At 43.2% G+C, this 17500-nt stretch overlaps 1 protein-coding gene across 1 annotated transcript in view; it reads left to right on the forward strand.

Annotated features, from left to right (window-relative positions):
• cebpg (CCAAT enhancer binding protein gamma) overlaps positions 1-3672 on the forward strand; it is a 6833-nt gene extending 3161 nt beyond the window's left edge. The window contains exon 2 of the mRNA XM_061875861.1: positions 2453-3672. Coding sequence (XP_061731845.1) covers positions 2518-2979 — 462 coding nt within the window. The 5' untranslated portion in view covers positions 2453-2517 and the 3' untranslated portion in view covers positions 2980-3672. The remainder of the gene's footprint in view (positions 1-2452) is intronic.
• The last annotated feature ends 13828 nt before the right edge of the window (positions 3673-17500 follow it).

Consider the following 17500-nt stretch of genomic DNA (forward strand, 5'->3'; position numbering starts at 1 on the left):
CCACTAATAAGTTTTAAAAATGAGTCATACTTTTTTTTTGTTTAAAGGCCTACTGAAATTAGATTTTCTTATTCAAACGGGGATAGCAGGTCCATTCTATGTGTCATACTTGATCATTTCGCGATATTGCCATATTTTTGCTGAAAGGATTTAGTAGAGAACATCGACGATAAAGTTCGCAACTTTTGGTCGCTAATAAAAAAGCCTTGTCTTTACCGGAAGTAGCAGACGTTGTGCGCGGGTGACGTCACGGGTTGTAGGGCTCCTCACATCCTCACATTGTTTATAATCATAGCCAGCAGTAGCTAGTGCTATTCGGACCGAGAAAGCGACAATTTCCCCATTAATAGAAGCAAGGATGAAAGATTTGTGGATGAGGACGTTTAGAGTGAAGTACTAGGAAAAAACAACAACAAGGCGATGGCTTCAGGCAGCGGCATGCGGCGTTTCAGATGTAATTAGACAGATTTACTAAGATACTTCTGGAAGCTCCCTTATCTGCTTATTGTTTTAATAGTGTTTTAGTGAGATTGTAAAGTCATACCTGAAAGTCGGATGGCTGTGGTGAACGCCAGTGTCTCTCAGAGAAGCCGAAAAGCCAAGATCACAGCTGCCTTTTTGAGCTGCAGGATGAGGTCCCATAATCCACTGAAGTCTCCGGTAAGAGCCGACTTAATATCACAATTTTCCCATCCAAAAACTTGCTGGTTGACGTAGAGAAACATGCTCGCTTGACCGCTCTGTGTTAAAGCTTCACAACAAACAAAGAAACACCGGCTGTGTTTCGGTGCTAAAGGCAGCTGCAATCCACCGCTTTCCACCAACAGCATTCTTCTTTATAGTCTCCATTATTGAACAAATTGCAAAAAATTCAGCAACACAGAAGTCCAGATTACTGTGTAATTTTGCGATGAAAAGAGACTACTTTTAGCCGTGTGTGGTGCTGGGCTATTATGTCCGCTACAACCCGAGACGTCACAAACACGCGTTATCATTCCGCGACCTTTTCAACAAGAAACTCAGCGGGAAATTTAAAATTGTCATTTAGTAAACTAAAAAGGCCGTATTGGCATGTGTTGCAATGTTAATATTTCATCATTGATATATAAACTATCAGACTGCGTGGTCGCTAGTAGTGGGTTTCAATAGGCCTTTAACTTTTAACAGTCAAGTCTATGAATAAACTTCAGATCTGTCTTTCTGATATACATTTTTATAATTGTTTCATGTCTGTTGTATGCATTTTTTTTTTTCAAATAAACTGTTTTTTATATGGCAACCACACAAAATATGCAATATATTCCCCCCAAAATATTTCAAAGTGGAATTTTTGAATAGGTCAATAATTCGTAACATTCATTTCGATTCATTATTATTTTTTGAGCAATTCTGAGAAGAAAAAATGGCATTTTTGTGTTAATGGGGTCAACATTGCAACTTTTTCTTGTTACATTTCACCCATTGACTCTTTTATTTCATGTTTTTATGGGTTTTTTTAATAGTAATTTTAGAGTGTGTCATGGGCGGGGGGAGGAATATGTGTATGTGTGTGTATATATGTATATATGTGTATGTATATATATATGTGTGTGTGTTTATATTTATATATATATATATATATATATATATATATATATATATATATACATATAAATATGCACACACATATATATACACACTTTTACATACACACTCACATACATATACACATATATATATGTGTATGTGTATATGTACTGTATGTGTGTGCATACATGTGTGTGTATGTATGTGTATATATATATATATATATATATATATATATATATATATATATATATATATATATATATATATATATATATATATATATACATATATGCATGTGTCTGCGATGAGGTGGCGACTTGTCCAGGGTGTACGCCGCCTTCCGCCCGATTGTAGCTGAGATAGGCACCATCGCCCCCCTCGACCCCAAAGGGAATAAGCGGTAGAAAATGGATGGATGGATATGCATGTGTATATATGTATATATATGCATGTGTGAGTATATATACGCATGTGTGTGTGTATATATATATATATATATATATATATATTAATATGTGTATATATATATATATATATGCATGATTATATGTATGTGTAAATTTATATGCATGTGTATATGTGTATATACATATATATGCGTACATATGTATGTATGTGTATATATATATATATATATATATGTATGTATGTATGTTTATATATATATGTATGTGTGTATATATATATATGTATTTATGTGTGTATATATACACTGTATGTATGTATATGTATAAATACATATATGTATGTATTTACGTGCATATATATATATACACTGTATGTACATATGTATATATGTTTTTATATATATATATATATATATATATATATGATTACTAGCACCAAGTGTGTTTTGTTAACATCACGTTTCGTCATCTCGCAGGCGCCCTCCACCACTTCCTGTTGGCACTCGTATACGAGAGGACACCTTGGTTAGCGCGAATCCAAATGAGCCGGCCGTCGCAGCCGAAAATCACATCTTCAGACCACCACGGTGTGAGCGTCATCCAGAGTCAGGCCCACGCCGCCGCCGCGCTTCTGCAGCAGGTCCCCCAGCTGGTCCCCGCTCACCCGTCATCCGCAGGTGGCAAGGCGGCCGCGCCGGGCAAGATGAAGAAGACGTCGGCGGACAAGGACAGCGACGAGTACCGTCAGCGCCGCGAGCGCAACAACCTGGCGGTGAAGAAGAGTCGCATGCGTAGCAAGCAGAAGGCCATGGACACGCAGCAGCGAGTCAACCAGCTCAAGGAGGAGAACGAGCGGCTGGAGGCCAAGATCAAGCTGCTCAGCAAGGAACTGAGCGTGCTCAAAGACCTCTTCCTGGAACACGCCCACAACCTGGCCGACAACGTCCAGCCCCCCGCCGCCGCTCCGGACGACACCAGCCCCGCCCCTAACGGCGGCCAGTGAGGCGCTTTGACTGGACCGCCATCACCCCCCCGCTCCGCCCCCCCAGGTGACAGTCATGTGACATCCGCTCAAAAACAGACGCTGCCATTGGCCAGCCGCGTGTCACTGATTGCTCCAATAGAACAAGACACTGGAGCAGGTGGGCGGAGCCTCACCTTGAGGATTTGTACACTTTTTTCCAAAGCACTCGTCACAAAAGACATGTTTTTTTAGCCACGCCCCTGTGTGATCGGACGCAGGCGTCTCCTGACACTCAAAACATTCTCGTCTTTTATTTCTCCTTAGCATGGCTGTCGCTGGATGTTTAGTAGCATTGTTCACCGCACTGGGCTAAGTTTATTAGCATGTTCTTCAAACGTTATTTGTCTATTAGCATGTGGAAAAATCACTGCTCATGTTGTTTATCAGTCTGTTGACGTTTGTAAGCATGTAACACCTCTCCCCCCCCGACTCACGCCGCTAGCTTCTTTGTTGACTTTTATGTCAGATGGGTGTGCAGCAGCATGGCGACGTAAGAGAATGAAATGGAAGCTAGTTAGCCACCATGCTAATCAGCTTTGTTGGACCAACACAGTCAAATCCTGTTTTCATCTTATTTATTTACTGAATTGAAAAAGTGACTCTTTTTAATGATTGCTTTCTCTTGATATTTTCTGTGCTCTGAATGAACAAATAAATGTTGGGTGCATTTGATTTTATCTTAAAAAAAAAAAACAGTGCCATCGGTTTTTGTTTTTGAAGCTATTTCTGCATCTAAAGGCCTACTGAAACCCACTACTAGCCACCACGCAGTCTGATAGTTTATATATCAATGATGAAATATTAACATTGCAACACATGCCAATACGGCCTTTTTAGTTTACTAAATTGCAATTTTAAATTTCCCGCGAGTTTCTTGTTGAAAACGTCACAAACTGTCAGGAAATATTAGCGCTGCACCACTCGTGGCTAAAAGTCGTCTGCTTTAACCGCGTGATTACACAGTATTTTGGACTTCTGTGTTGCTGAATCTTCTGCACTTTGTACATTAAATAATGGAGACTATAAAGAACAATGCTGTTGGTGGAAAACGGTGGATTGCAGCTGCCTTTAGCACCGAGACACAGCCGGTGTTTCTTTGTTTGTTGTGAAGCAGAGCGGTCAAGCAAACATGTTTTCTCTATGTCAACCAGCGTGTTTTTGGATGGAGAAATTGGGATATATATCTTACCGGAGACATCAGTGGATTATTCGTCGTCCTGCAGCAGCTGTCAAAAAAGGCAGCTCTGAGCTTGGCTCCTCGACTTCTCTCTGAGACACTGCGTGTTCACCGCAGCCATCAGACTTCGAGGTATGTCTTTACAATCTTTAAAATCTCACTAAAACACTATTAAAACAATAAGCAGATAAGGGATCTTCCAGAATTATCCTAGTAAATGTGTCTAATTACATCTGAAACGCTCACACTGCCGCCGCCCGGAGCCGTCGCTTTGTTTTTTTTTTTTCTAGTCCGTCACTATCAATATCCTAATTCACAAATCTTTTATCCTCGCTCAAATTAATGGGGAAATTTCGCCTTCTCGGTCCGAATTGCTCTTACTGCTGGTGGCTCCAAAAATAAACAATGTGAATATGTGTGAGCCCTACAACTCGTGACGTCACCCGCACATTCTTCCGGTAAAGGCAAGGCTTTTCTATTAGCGACCAAAAGTTGCGAACTTTATCGTCGATGTTCTCTACTAAATCCTTTCAGCAAAAATATGGCAATATCGCGAAATGATCAAGTATGACACATAGAATGGAGCTGCTATCCCCGTTTAATTAAGAAAATCTCATTTCAGTAGGCTTTTAAATTCTGTTTGATTGCCATTCTTGGTATTTAGTTTTATTGTTGACTTCTTTAGCGTGTTTAAGTTGAACGAGTCCGAGTACTTTATAGTTGCTGTCCACGCATGTAATAATAATTATGTATAAAAGTATCAATAATTGATTGCTGATTTTTAGTAACTTTGGGATCTGGCGGTGCTAAATGAATCCCTTGGGCAGATAGACAACCAAGGTTGCCAGACACCCGTCAACGTTCATGCACTGAAGTGTAAGGGCACATTTATTACAAGGCTGCTAACGTTATCGATGCTCATGCAGTAACTGTCCAAAAAGGGAAGGATTTCCATGATTGTATCCCAGCAGAGGGTTTGGTGTGTTTACAAGACGGCGTGAGGACCCTCCTGTTTGTTTGGTTAGCCAATAAAAAAACAAGACCTAAGCAGGGTCATCGCCATCATTTAGTGGATGTTTTATTTCCGTACATTTTTGTGAGGGCTCCTGGCTGACTTTGTGATTACACCACTGACTACATCATAATAAGAACAATGGACTCAAACTATATGGTGGGTTTGTAGACACGATAGCAGTGACCAAGATGCCAGAAGCTGGATTCGTACCAGGAACCGTCCAGTTTCTGGACGGCGGCTCCACCATCCGAGCCACGCCGCCCCAAACGTGACTCTTTATATGACTGATCATGTGACTGATGACTGACTTCCTGTTAACTGCATGACCACCTACTAGACTGACTTAATGCCTGACTACATGACTGACTTAATGACTGATGCATGACTGACCAAAAGACTGAACATGACTTAGTAAAAAACTGACTACATGACTAACTTAATGACTGATGCATGACTGACCAAAAGACTGAACATGACTTAGTAAAAAACTGACTACATGACTGATGCATGACTGACCACATGACTGACTGCATGACTGATGCATGACTGACCACATGACTGACTACATGACTGATGCATGACTGACCACATGACTGACTTAATGACTGACCACAAGACTGAACATGACTGACTAAAAAACTGACTACATGATTGACTACATGACTGACCATAAGACTGAACATGACTGACTAAAAAACTGACTACGTGACTGACCACAAGACTGAACATGACTGACTACATGACTAAAAAACTGACTACATGATTGACTACATGACTGATGCATGACTGACTAAAAACTGACTACAGTACATGACTGATGCATGACTGACTACAAGACTGACCATAAGACTGACCATGACTGACTAAAAAAATGACTACATGACTGATGCATGACTGACCACAAGACTGAACATGACTAACTACATTACTGATGCATGTCTGACTACGTGACTGATGCATGACTGACCACAAGCCTGAACATGACTTACTAAAAAACTGACTACATGACTGATGCATGACTGGCCACATGACTGACTACGTGACTGATGCACGACTGACCACAAGACTGAACATGACTGACTAAAAAACTGACTACGTGACTGACCACAAGACTGAACATGACTGACTAAAAAACTGACTACGTGACTGACCACAAGACTGAACATGACTGACTACATGACTAAAAAACTGACTACATGATTGACTACATGACTGATGCATGACTGACTAAAAACTGACTACAGTACATGACTGATGCATGACTGACTACAAGACTGACCATAAGACTGAACATGACTGACTAAAAAACTGACTACATGACTGACCATAAGACTGAACATGACTGACTTAATGACTGATGCATGACTGACCACAAGACTGAACATGACTGACTAAAAAACTGACTACGTGACTGACCACAAGACTGAACATGACTGACTACATGACTAAAAAACTGACTACATGATTGACTACATGACTGACCATAAGACTGAACATGACTGACTAAAAAACTGACTACGTGACTGACCACAAGACTGAACATGACTGACTACATGACTAAAAAACTGACTACATGATTGACTACATGACTGACCATAAGACTGAACATGACTGACTAAAAAACTGACTACATGATTGACTACATGACTGACCATAAGACTGAACATGACTGACTTAATGACTGATGCATGACTGACCACAAGACTGAACATGACTGACTACATGACTAAAAAACTGACTACATGATTGACTACATGACTGACCATAAGACTGAACATGACTGACTAAAAAACTGACTACGTGACTGACCACAAGACTGAACATGACTGACTACATGACTAAAAAACTGACTACATGATTGACTACATGACTGACTATAAGACTGAACATGACTGACTAAAAAACTGACTACGTGACTGACCACAAGACTGAACATGACTGACTACATGACTAAAAAACTGACTACATGATTGACTACATGACTGATGCATGACTGACTAAAAACTGACTACAGTACATGACTGATGCATGACTGACTACAAGACTGACCATAAGACTGACCATGACTGACTAAAAAAATGACTACATGACTGATGCATGACTGACCACAAGACTGAACATGACTAACTACATTACTGATGCATGTCTGACTACGTGACTGATGCACGACTGACCACAAGACTGAACATGACTGACTTAATGACTGACTAAAAAACTGACTTAAAAATTGACTACATGACTGATGCATGACTGACCACAAGACTGAACATGAGTGACTTAATGGCTGACTACATGACTGACTATATAAACTGACTTGAAAATTGACTACATGACTGACTACATGACTGATGCATTACTGACCACAACACTGAACATGACTAATGACTGACTACATGACTGACTAAAAAACGGACTTAAAAATTGACTACATGACTGATGCATGACTGATGCATGACTGACCACAACACTGAACATGACTGACTTAATGACTGACTTAAAAATTGACTACATGACTGACTAGATGACTGATGCATGGCTGACTACCTAACTGACCCTACATGACCGACTGTAGACTCACTACATGACTCAGATTGACTGCATGATTAAATGACATACTACATGACTGATGCATGTCCGAAGACAAGACTGTTTATATGTCTGACTACCTGACACTACACGACTGATTAGATGACTACATGACCGACAACGTGTGTGACTAGATGACTGACTGCATGTGTGACTACCTGACAAATCCTACACCTAACATGACTGTTTACATGACTGACTGACTACGTTTCCGACTACATGTGTGAGTAAACATCTCAATATACCAAGTTTTTCTTCCAGGATCTTCAGCTGCAACGTGAACCAGTGTCCTACTGAAGTCCAAAGTCTCCTCACCTGGCCTCACCTGGCCCACTGTGGACCGAACCACAACAGAACTCAAGGCCATGTTCATTTGACCCGGTCTTGACCTGATCCTCTCTTTCGGTAGGACATCTCTACGGAACAGTTGACTTCCTGTGCCGTGTCGCTGGCGCTCCTTCACAATAAAAGCCTGCCAATCATTAATGGGAGTCAACAGCCGCTTGTGTCAATATTAACCCTTCTGATTGGCTCAAAGGGGGAGTGGGCGGAGCTTCTTTTTGTGCTTCTGTGTGCTCTATCGCCCTTGTTTGTCCTCTGATAGCACACTGACTTTACAACACGCTGTCCTCCTCCTGCCTGGTCACGGGGTCACAAGGTCACCTCTGGGACAGTCGGACATGTACAGTAGTAGGTGTACAGCAGGGGTGTACAGTAGTAGGTGTACAGCAGGGGTGTACAGTAGTAGGTGTACAGCAGGGGTGTACAGTAGTAGGTGTACAGCAGGGGTGTACAGTAGTAGGTGTACAGCAGGGGTGTACAGTAGTAGGTGTACAGCAGGGGTGTACAGTAGTAGGTGTACAGCAGGGGTGTACAGTAGTAGGTGTACAGCAGGGGTGTACAGTAGTAGGTGTACAGCAGGGGTGTACAGTAGTAGGTGTACAGCAGGGGTGTACAGTAGTAGGTGTACAGCAGGGGTGTACAGTAGTAGGTGTACAGCAGGGGTGTACAGTAGTAGGTGTACAGCAGGGGTCACCAACGTAAGGACCAGATGAGTCGCCCGCTGGCCTGTTCTAAAAAATAGCTCAAATAGCAGCACTTACCAGTGAGCTGCCTCTATTTTTTTAAATTGTATTTATTTACCAGCAAGCTGGTCTCGCTTTGCTTGACATTTTTAATTCTAAGAGAGACAAAACTCAAATAGAATTTGAAAATCCAAGAAGATATTTTAAAAACTTGATCTTCACTTGTTTAAATAAATTCATTTATGTTTTTACTTTGCTTCTTATAACTTTCAGAAAGACAATTTTAGAGAAAAAATACAACCTTAAAAATGATTTTAGGGTTTTTAAACACATATACCTTTTTACCTTTTAAATTCCTTCCTCTTCTTTCCTGACAATTTAAATCAATGATGAAGTAAATTTATTTTTGTTTATTGTAAAGAATAATAAATACATTTTAACATCTGTTTTTTCGACAAAGAATATTTGTGAAGTATTTCTTCAAACTTATTATGATTAAAATTCCCCAAAAATATTCTGGCAAATCTAGAACATCTTTAGAATCAAATTTAAATCTTATTTCAAAGTCTTTTGATTTTCTTTTAAAATTTTTGTCCAGGAAAATCTAGAAGAAATAATGATTTGTCTTTGTTAGAATTATAGCTTGGTCCAATTTGTTATATATTCCAACAAAGTGCAGATCGGATTTTAACTTATTTAAAACATGTCATCAAAGTTTTAAAATTAATCTTAATTAGGGTTCAAAATGTCTATCTGTGTTGGCCCTGCGATGAGGTGGCGACTTGTCCAGGGTGTACCCTGCCTTCCGCCCGATTGTAGCTGAGATAGGCGCCAGCGCCCCCCGCGACCCCGAAAGGGAATAAGCGGTAGGAAATGGATGGATGGATAGGAAAAATTACTAATGATGTTCCATAAATTATTTTTTAAATTTTTCAAGAAGATTCAAATTAGCTAGTTTTTCTCTTCTTTTTTTTCGGGTGAATTTTGAATTTTAAAGAGTCGAAATTGAAGATAAACTATGTTTCAAAATTTAATTTTCTTTTTTGTTGTTTTTTTCTCCTCTTTTAAACCGTTGAATGAAGTGGTTTTTTTTCATCGTTTATTCTCTACAAAAAACTTTCCGTAAAAGGAAAAAAAATGTACGCCGGAATGACAGACAGAAATACCCATTCTTTTATAGATATATATATATGTATATATGGATCAATCAATCAATCAATCAATGTTTATTTATATAGCCCCAAATCACAAATGTCTCAAAGGACTGCACAAATCATTACGACTACAACATCCTCGGAAGAACCCACAAAAGGGCAAGGAAAACTCACACCCAGTGGGCAGGGAGAATTCACATCCAGTGGGACGCCAGTGACAATGCTGACTATGAGAAACCTTGGAGAGGACCTCAGATGTGGGCAACCCCCCCCCTCTAGGGGACCGAAAGCAATGGATGTCGAGCGGGTCTAACATGATACTGTGAAAGTTCAATCCATAGTGGCTCCAAGACAGCAGCGAGAGTCCCGTCCACAGGAAACCATCTCAAGCGGATCAGCAGCGTAGAGATGTCCCCAACGATACAGGCGAGCGGTCCATCCTGGGTCTCGACTCTGGACAGTCAGTACTTCATCCATGGTCATCGGACCGGACCCCCTCCACAAGGGAGGGGGGGACATAGGAGAAAGAAAAGAAGCGGCAGATCAACTGGTCTAAAAAGGAGGTCTATTTAAAGGCTAGAGTATACAGATGAGTTTTAAGATGAGACTTAAATGCTTAAATGATGTATTTATCAAAGGTAAACTGATAAAAAATTGGCTATTTCTGGCAATTTATATAAGTGTGTATCAAACTGGTAGCCCTTGGCGTTAATAAGTACCCAAGAAGTAGCTCTTGGTTTCAAAAAGGTTGGTGACCCCAGTAAGACCGTAGGACGTCTACAGTAGGAAAACAGTACGATGACAGTGAAACATTGAAGTTAAAGTCGCTGTTGATCATGTGACTGTTCTCACCTTCCACCATCGATACTTCAGTCTAGTGTGTGTGTGTGTGTGTGTTTCAGTGTGTGTGCGTTTGTTTTATGTGCGCCCAGGGAGCTTTGAGCAACACACCCGTCCTCCTCCTTGTCTGTCTGTCTTGTTGCTGGCACAAAAACGGAGGCAAATGTCGCCGTGTTGCTGAGTCAGCAGATGGAAGCCAGAGCCGCAGTCGCCCCCTGACCGGCAGTCTCCTTTCCAATTCAGCTGATGTCTGAGGTCAAAAGGTCATTTGACATGCGCGAACCCTGACCTCGGCGTGGGATCATCGTCATCTCCTTCAACTTCGTTGTCATCTTCATAACAAACATCATCATCCTCGTCGTTAACGTTGTCATTCTAATTGCCGTCTTAATCATAGTCCTCGTTTTAATGATTGTGGAAAGAAGGAGCCGACGCGACGATGAAGGGGCAGGTCACCCTGTAGCCCTGCTCAAGATGGCGGTGAGGAGGCGGGGAATGCGGCGGAACGGAGAGCAACGCCATTGCAATCCAGATCAGGTGCGTGGGTTACACACCAGTAATCAATCTACAAACAGTGGGGCAAAAAAGTATCTAGTCAGCCACTGATTGTGCAAGTTCTCCCACTTAAAATGATGACAGAGGTCTGTAATTTTCATCATAGGTACACTTCAACTGTGAGAGACAGAATGTGGAAAAAAACTCCAGGAATTCACATTGTAGGAATTTTAAATAATTTTTTTGTAAATTATGGTGGAAAACAAGTATTTGGTCAACCATTCAAAGCTCTCATTGATGGAAGGAGGTTTTGGATCCAAATCTCACGATACATGGCCCCCTTCATTCTTTCCTTAACACGGATCAATCGTCCTGTCCCCTTAGCAGAAAAACAGCCCCAAAGCTTGATGTTTCCAGCCCCATGCTTCACAGTAGGTATGGTGTTCTTGGGATGCAACTCAGTATTCTTCTTCCTCCAAACACAACGAGTTGAGTTTATACCAAAAAATTATTTTTTGGTTTCATCTGACCACATGACATTATCCCAATCCTCTGCTGTATCATCCATGTATCCATTTTGGTATAAACTCAACTCGTGGTGTTTGGAGGAAGAAGAATACTGAGTTGCATCCCAAGAACACCACACCTACTGTGAAGCATGGGGGTGGAAACATCATGCTTTGGGGCTGTTTTTCTGCTAAGAGGACAGGACGATTGATCCGTGGGGCGGTTTAGCTTGGTTGGTAGAGTGGCCGTGCCAGCAACTTGAGGGTTGCAGGTTCGATTCCCGCCTCTGCCAACCTAGTCACTGCCGTTGTGTCCTTGGGCAAGACACTTTACCCACCTGCTCCCAGTGCCACCCACACTGGTTTGAATGTAACTTAGATATTGGGTTTCACTATGTAAAGCGCTTTGAGTCACTAGAGAAAAAGCGCTATATAAATATAATTCACTTCAATTCACAAAGAATGAATGGGGCCATGTATCGTGAGATTTGGAGCCAAAACCTCCTTCCATCAGTGAGAGCTTTGAATAGTTTACCAAATACTTATTTTCCACCATAATTTACAAAGAAATTCTTTAAAATTCCTACAATGTGAATTCCTGGATTTTTTTCCACATTCTGTCTCTCACAGTTGAAGTGTACCTATGATGAAAATTACAGACCTCTGTCATCATTTGAAGTGGGAGAACTTGCACAATCGCTGGCTGACTAAATACTTTTTTGCCCCACTGTATCTCCTCGCAGTATATAAAAGGGGAGAAGGAGGAAAGATAGGGGAGGGGAGGTGGAGTGTCCGCAGCAGATGCAGCGCAGGAGCGATCAAACAGTGACAGAGAACAGCACACGAGAGACGACGCTGTGGCCGCCTGAAAGAGTGACCGAGGAACGAGCAGCGGAGAGGAGGTGAAAGAGTGATCCTAGCTGCCAAAAAAACTTTATTGAAAAACAAAGAGTCAAACCTGTGCTGAAAAGCGATGTCCTTCCCGGGTGGTCCACGCAACCCACACGACGACGGCAGGAGTCTGTCACAATGATCATTAGAGACTTAGACTTCCTTTTCCTGTCATTCAAATTTGAACTTTACAGTACTGATAAGAACGAAATTTTGTTGCGTTAGCTCGTTGTAGTGCAGGATAAAAAAGCAATAAGGTGCAGATATAAATACATATATTACTGTACAGATAAATATATTGCACTTTTGCACATGCATCCATTGTCTTTATATTCCAGCCAGTCAATCCGTTTTTGGGGGGGAATTGAGGGGATTACTATGATGCGTTCAAGATTCTGATGGCCTGAGGGAAGAAGCTGTTACAGAACCTGGAGGTTCTGCTATGGAGGAACCTCTTTCTAGAGTCCAGCAGTGACAACACTCCTTGATGGGGGTGGGAGGAGTCTCTACAGATAGGAGTCTCTACAGATTTTCTAAACCCTGGTCAGGCGGCGGCTTTTTGTGATTTCCTGGATAGAAGGAAGAGTGTTATGGTTAAACAGGGAGGTGACGGCAACTGACACCAGTGGATGGTAATGTCCATCCATCCATCCATCCATTTTCTACTGCTTATTCCCTTTGGGGTAGCGGGGGGCGCTAATGCCTCCCTCAGCTATAATCGGGCGGAAGGCGGTGTACACCCTGGACGAGTCGCCACCTCATCGCAGGGCCAACAGATAGACAGACAACATTCACACTCACATTCACACACTAGGGACAATTTTGTGTTGCCAATCAACTTATCCCCAGGTGCATGTTTTTTGGCAGTGGGAGGAAGCCGGAGTACCTGGAGGGAATCAATCAATCAATCAATGTTTATTTATATAGCCCCAAATCACAAATGTCTCAAAGGACTGCACAAATCATTACGACTACAACATTCTCGGAAGAACCCACAAAAGGGCAAGGAAAACTCACACCCAGTGGGCAGGGAGAATTCACATTCAGTGGGACGCCAGTGACAATGCTGACTATGAGAAACCTTGGAGAGGACCTCAGATGTGGGCAACCCCCCCCCCTCTAGGGGACCGAAAGCAATGGATGTCGAGCGGGTCTAACATGATACTGTGAAAGTTCAATCCATAGTGGCTCCAACACAGCCGCGAGAGTCCCGTCCACAGGAAACCATCTCAAGCGGATCAGCAGCGTAGAGATGTCCCCAACCGATACAGGCGAGCGGTCCATCCTGGGTCCCGACGAGCGGTCCATCCTGGGTCTCGACTCTGGACAGTCAATACTTCATCCATGGTCATCGGACCGGACCCCCTCCACAAGGGAGGGGGGGACATAGGAGAAAGAAAAGAAGCGGCAGATCAACTGGTCTAAAAAGGAGGTCTATTTAAAGGCTAGAGTATACAGATGAGTTTTAAGATGGGAACCCACGCATTCACGGGGAGAACATGCAAACTCCACACAGAAAGATCCCGAGCCCGGGATTGAACCCAGGACTAATCAGGACCTTCGTATTGTGAGGCAGACGCACTAACTCCTCTGCCACCGTGCTGCAATTTCAAAGATTTCTTTTATATATATATATATATATATATATATATATATATATATATATATATATATATATATATATATATATATATATATATATATATATATAATAACACAATAATAATATAAACTAAGGAAATGGAGTGTGAACGAGATCCAAGAGTGTGCAGACTATGTGTGTGGTCAGTTGAAGTGTGTGTTACCAAGTGTTGAACGAGAGATGAGGAAGTCCAGGGGAGAGAGAAGTCCGTGTCCAAGCCGCAGGTCAAGATCCAAGAGGCAGTCCGGGAAGCAGGGGAACGAAGACGAGCAATGACGAGACACAGCAACGTCAAACACAGTAAACGGAGGTCTGCAACAGGATCGATACGACACGACAACCAAACACGGAGGGAAAACAGAAAGAGAGCAAGATTTCATAAAGCATCCGATTACCGCTTACTGTACGGAAGACTATATTCCGGCGCCTGATGGCAAGTTGAGCAGGCTTCTGAAGGCAGTTCCTTCATACAGGCAGGTGTGCTGATTGCCGGTGAATAATTGCAGCTGGTGGCTGCTGCAGGGCGGAGACACACACGGCGCGCCCCTGGATGTCCGCGGCCGGGGGCGTGTCCCGAGGTGAGAAGCGGAGCGCAAGGATGAGGACGCATTCCAATGCCAAAGAGGAGTCCTAATGATCTTTTCCGCCGTCCTCACCACCCTCTGCAGAGACTTCCAGTCTGAGGCACGCAGGCTCCAGTCCAGACAGAGATGCAGTTGGTCAGTAGGCTCTCTATAGTGCCGCTGTAGAATGTGGTGAGAATGGGGGGAGGGAGCTGGGCTCTTTTCAAATCTCACGATACATGGCCCCATTCATTCTTTCCTTAACACGGATCAATCGTCCTGTCCACTTAGCAGAAAAACAGCCCCAATGCATGATGTTTCCACCCCCATGCTTCACAGTAGGTATGGTGTTCTTAGGATGCAACTCAGTATTCTTCTTCCTCCAAACACGACGAGTTGAGTTGATACCTAAAAATTCTATTTTGGTTTCATCTGACCACATGACATTCTCCCAATCCTCTGCTGTATCATCCATGTATCCATTTTGGTATAAACTCAACTTGTCGTGTTTGGAGGAAGAAGAATACTGAGTTGCATCCCAAGAACACCATACCTACTGTGAAGCATGGGGGTGGAAACATCATGCTTTGGGCTGTTTTTCTGCTAAAGGGACAGGACGATTGATCCGTGTTAAGGAAAGAATGAACGAGGCCATGTATCGTGAGAGTTTGAGCCAAAACCTCCTTCCATCAGTGAGAGCTTTGAATGGTTGACCAAATACTTATTTTCCACCATAATTTACAAATAAATTCTTAAAAATTCCTACAATGTGAATTCCTGCTGCTGAGCTCTTTTTACAAGTGTGCAGGGACCAGGTCACGTTGTCCGTTATCTGCACCACCAGGAACGTGGTGCTGCTTACGATATCCACTGCTGTGCTGTTGGTAAAGAGTGGAGTGTGGCTGGACTGGTGTCTCCTGAAGTCAACAATGATCTCCTTGGTCCTGTCGACGTTCAGGACCAGGTTGTTGGTTCTGCACCAGTCAACTTGACGTTTCCCCTCCTCCCTGTAGTCCATGTCGTTGTTGTCACGGATCCGCATACTTCACAATGTGGTTAGTAGTAGACCTGGCGCAGCAGTCATGGGTCATCAATGTGAACAGCAGTGGACTCAGGACGCAGCCCTGGGGGGAGCCGGTGCTCAGGGGGATGGCACTGAAGTTGTGGTCGCCCACTCTCACAGACTGAAGTCTGTCTGTGAGGAAGTCAAGCAGCCAGTTGAATAAGGGGTTGTGACAGTCTCTTGCTGTCGTTCGGGTTCTCAGGACCACCAAGGAAGGACATTGTGCCGCAGGTTAGACTTTCTTTTATATTTCAATAATAAAAAGTCTCTAAGGGTTGCTTTTCAGCCTTCCGTGTCCTGCTTCCTCTGCCGCTCTACCTTTTCAGTCGCGTGCGTCTTCGTCTTCCCGTGGCTCTCTCTCGCTTTTGTTCAGCATCCGTTTCCTTTTGGCTCCTTCTCTCTCCGTCTCTCCCCCCGGCGTTTACGGCCGCTGCCATTTTATAAAGTGCGAGAGGAGATTCAAAGCGACCCACACACCTGATAATATTTGCGGAGTTGATTCCGGCGCGCCCCGCCTCGCTGCTTGCTCGCAGTCCGCGCCTCTTCGCCGCCATCTTGGGTCGGGCTCCGGCGTGCCCTGCCTCGCTGTCGGACTGCCGGCTCCGCCTCTCCACAGGGGGGTACTGAATCCAAGGGTGGTCAGTTTGCTCACCAAGTGCTGCGGGATGATGGTGTTGAACGCCGAGCTGAAGTCCAGAAACAACATCCGCACGTGTGTGTCCTTTCCTTCCAGGTGTTCTAAGCTCAGTTGGAGTGCAGAGGAGATGGCGTCCTCTGTGGAGTGGTTAGGGCGATAAGAAAACTGGGTCGAATGTGGGGGGGGGGGGGAGTCTGGAGACAATGTGTTCCTTTACCAGTCTCTCGAAGCACTTCATTATGACGGGGGTGAGAGCCACGGGGCGATAATCATTAAGGGAGGAGATTGTGGGGGTTTTTTAGGTACTGGAATGATTGTGGCCGTCTTAAAACATGATGGAACCACAGCCTGGGTCAGCGAGGTGTTGAAGATGTCTGTGAAAACCCCAGCCAGCTGGTCTGCACATCCCTTGAGCACCTTGCCCGGGATGTCATCCGGTCCCGCTGGTTCACTCTCCTCAGGGTTCTCCGGACAGGTTGAGCGGCTGCTCATCAGGGAAAAGTTTTTGGATTTCAAACCTCAAACCTCGCAAAGTGGTTGTTGAGGCCGTTGAGAAAGCGGATGTTGTTGTCACATAGACAGGGGGTGACGACATATTTGCACTGCCACATTCGTCTAGTGTCCGTGGGTTTAATCATCATGCTTATCCTCTATATCATCTTTACTTTCATCTCATTCTTTAATCATCTTCATTTTTATCCTTCATCAATTTTCATCATCATCAGTGACCTCAGGACTTTAATGACAACATTCATACAGTGTGTGTGTGTTCTTGTATTTCTACCCTTCTTGAGACATCAACAAGGAAAAAGTATCTTCCATATGAGGACCGGCAAACAAGTTAGGACCGAAATCATGGTCCCGATACTGAAAACTATTCCATCTAATAGAGAATGTCTCATTTGG

This window comes from Nerophis ophidion, linkage group LG02 (genome assembly GCF_033978795.1).
Source record: "Nerophis ophidion isolate RoL-2023_Sa linkage group LG02, RoL_Noph_v1.0, whole genome shotgun sequence".
NCBI lineage: Eukaryota > Metazoa > Chordata > Actinopteri > Syngnathiformes > Syngnathidae > Nerophis > Nerophis ophidion.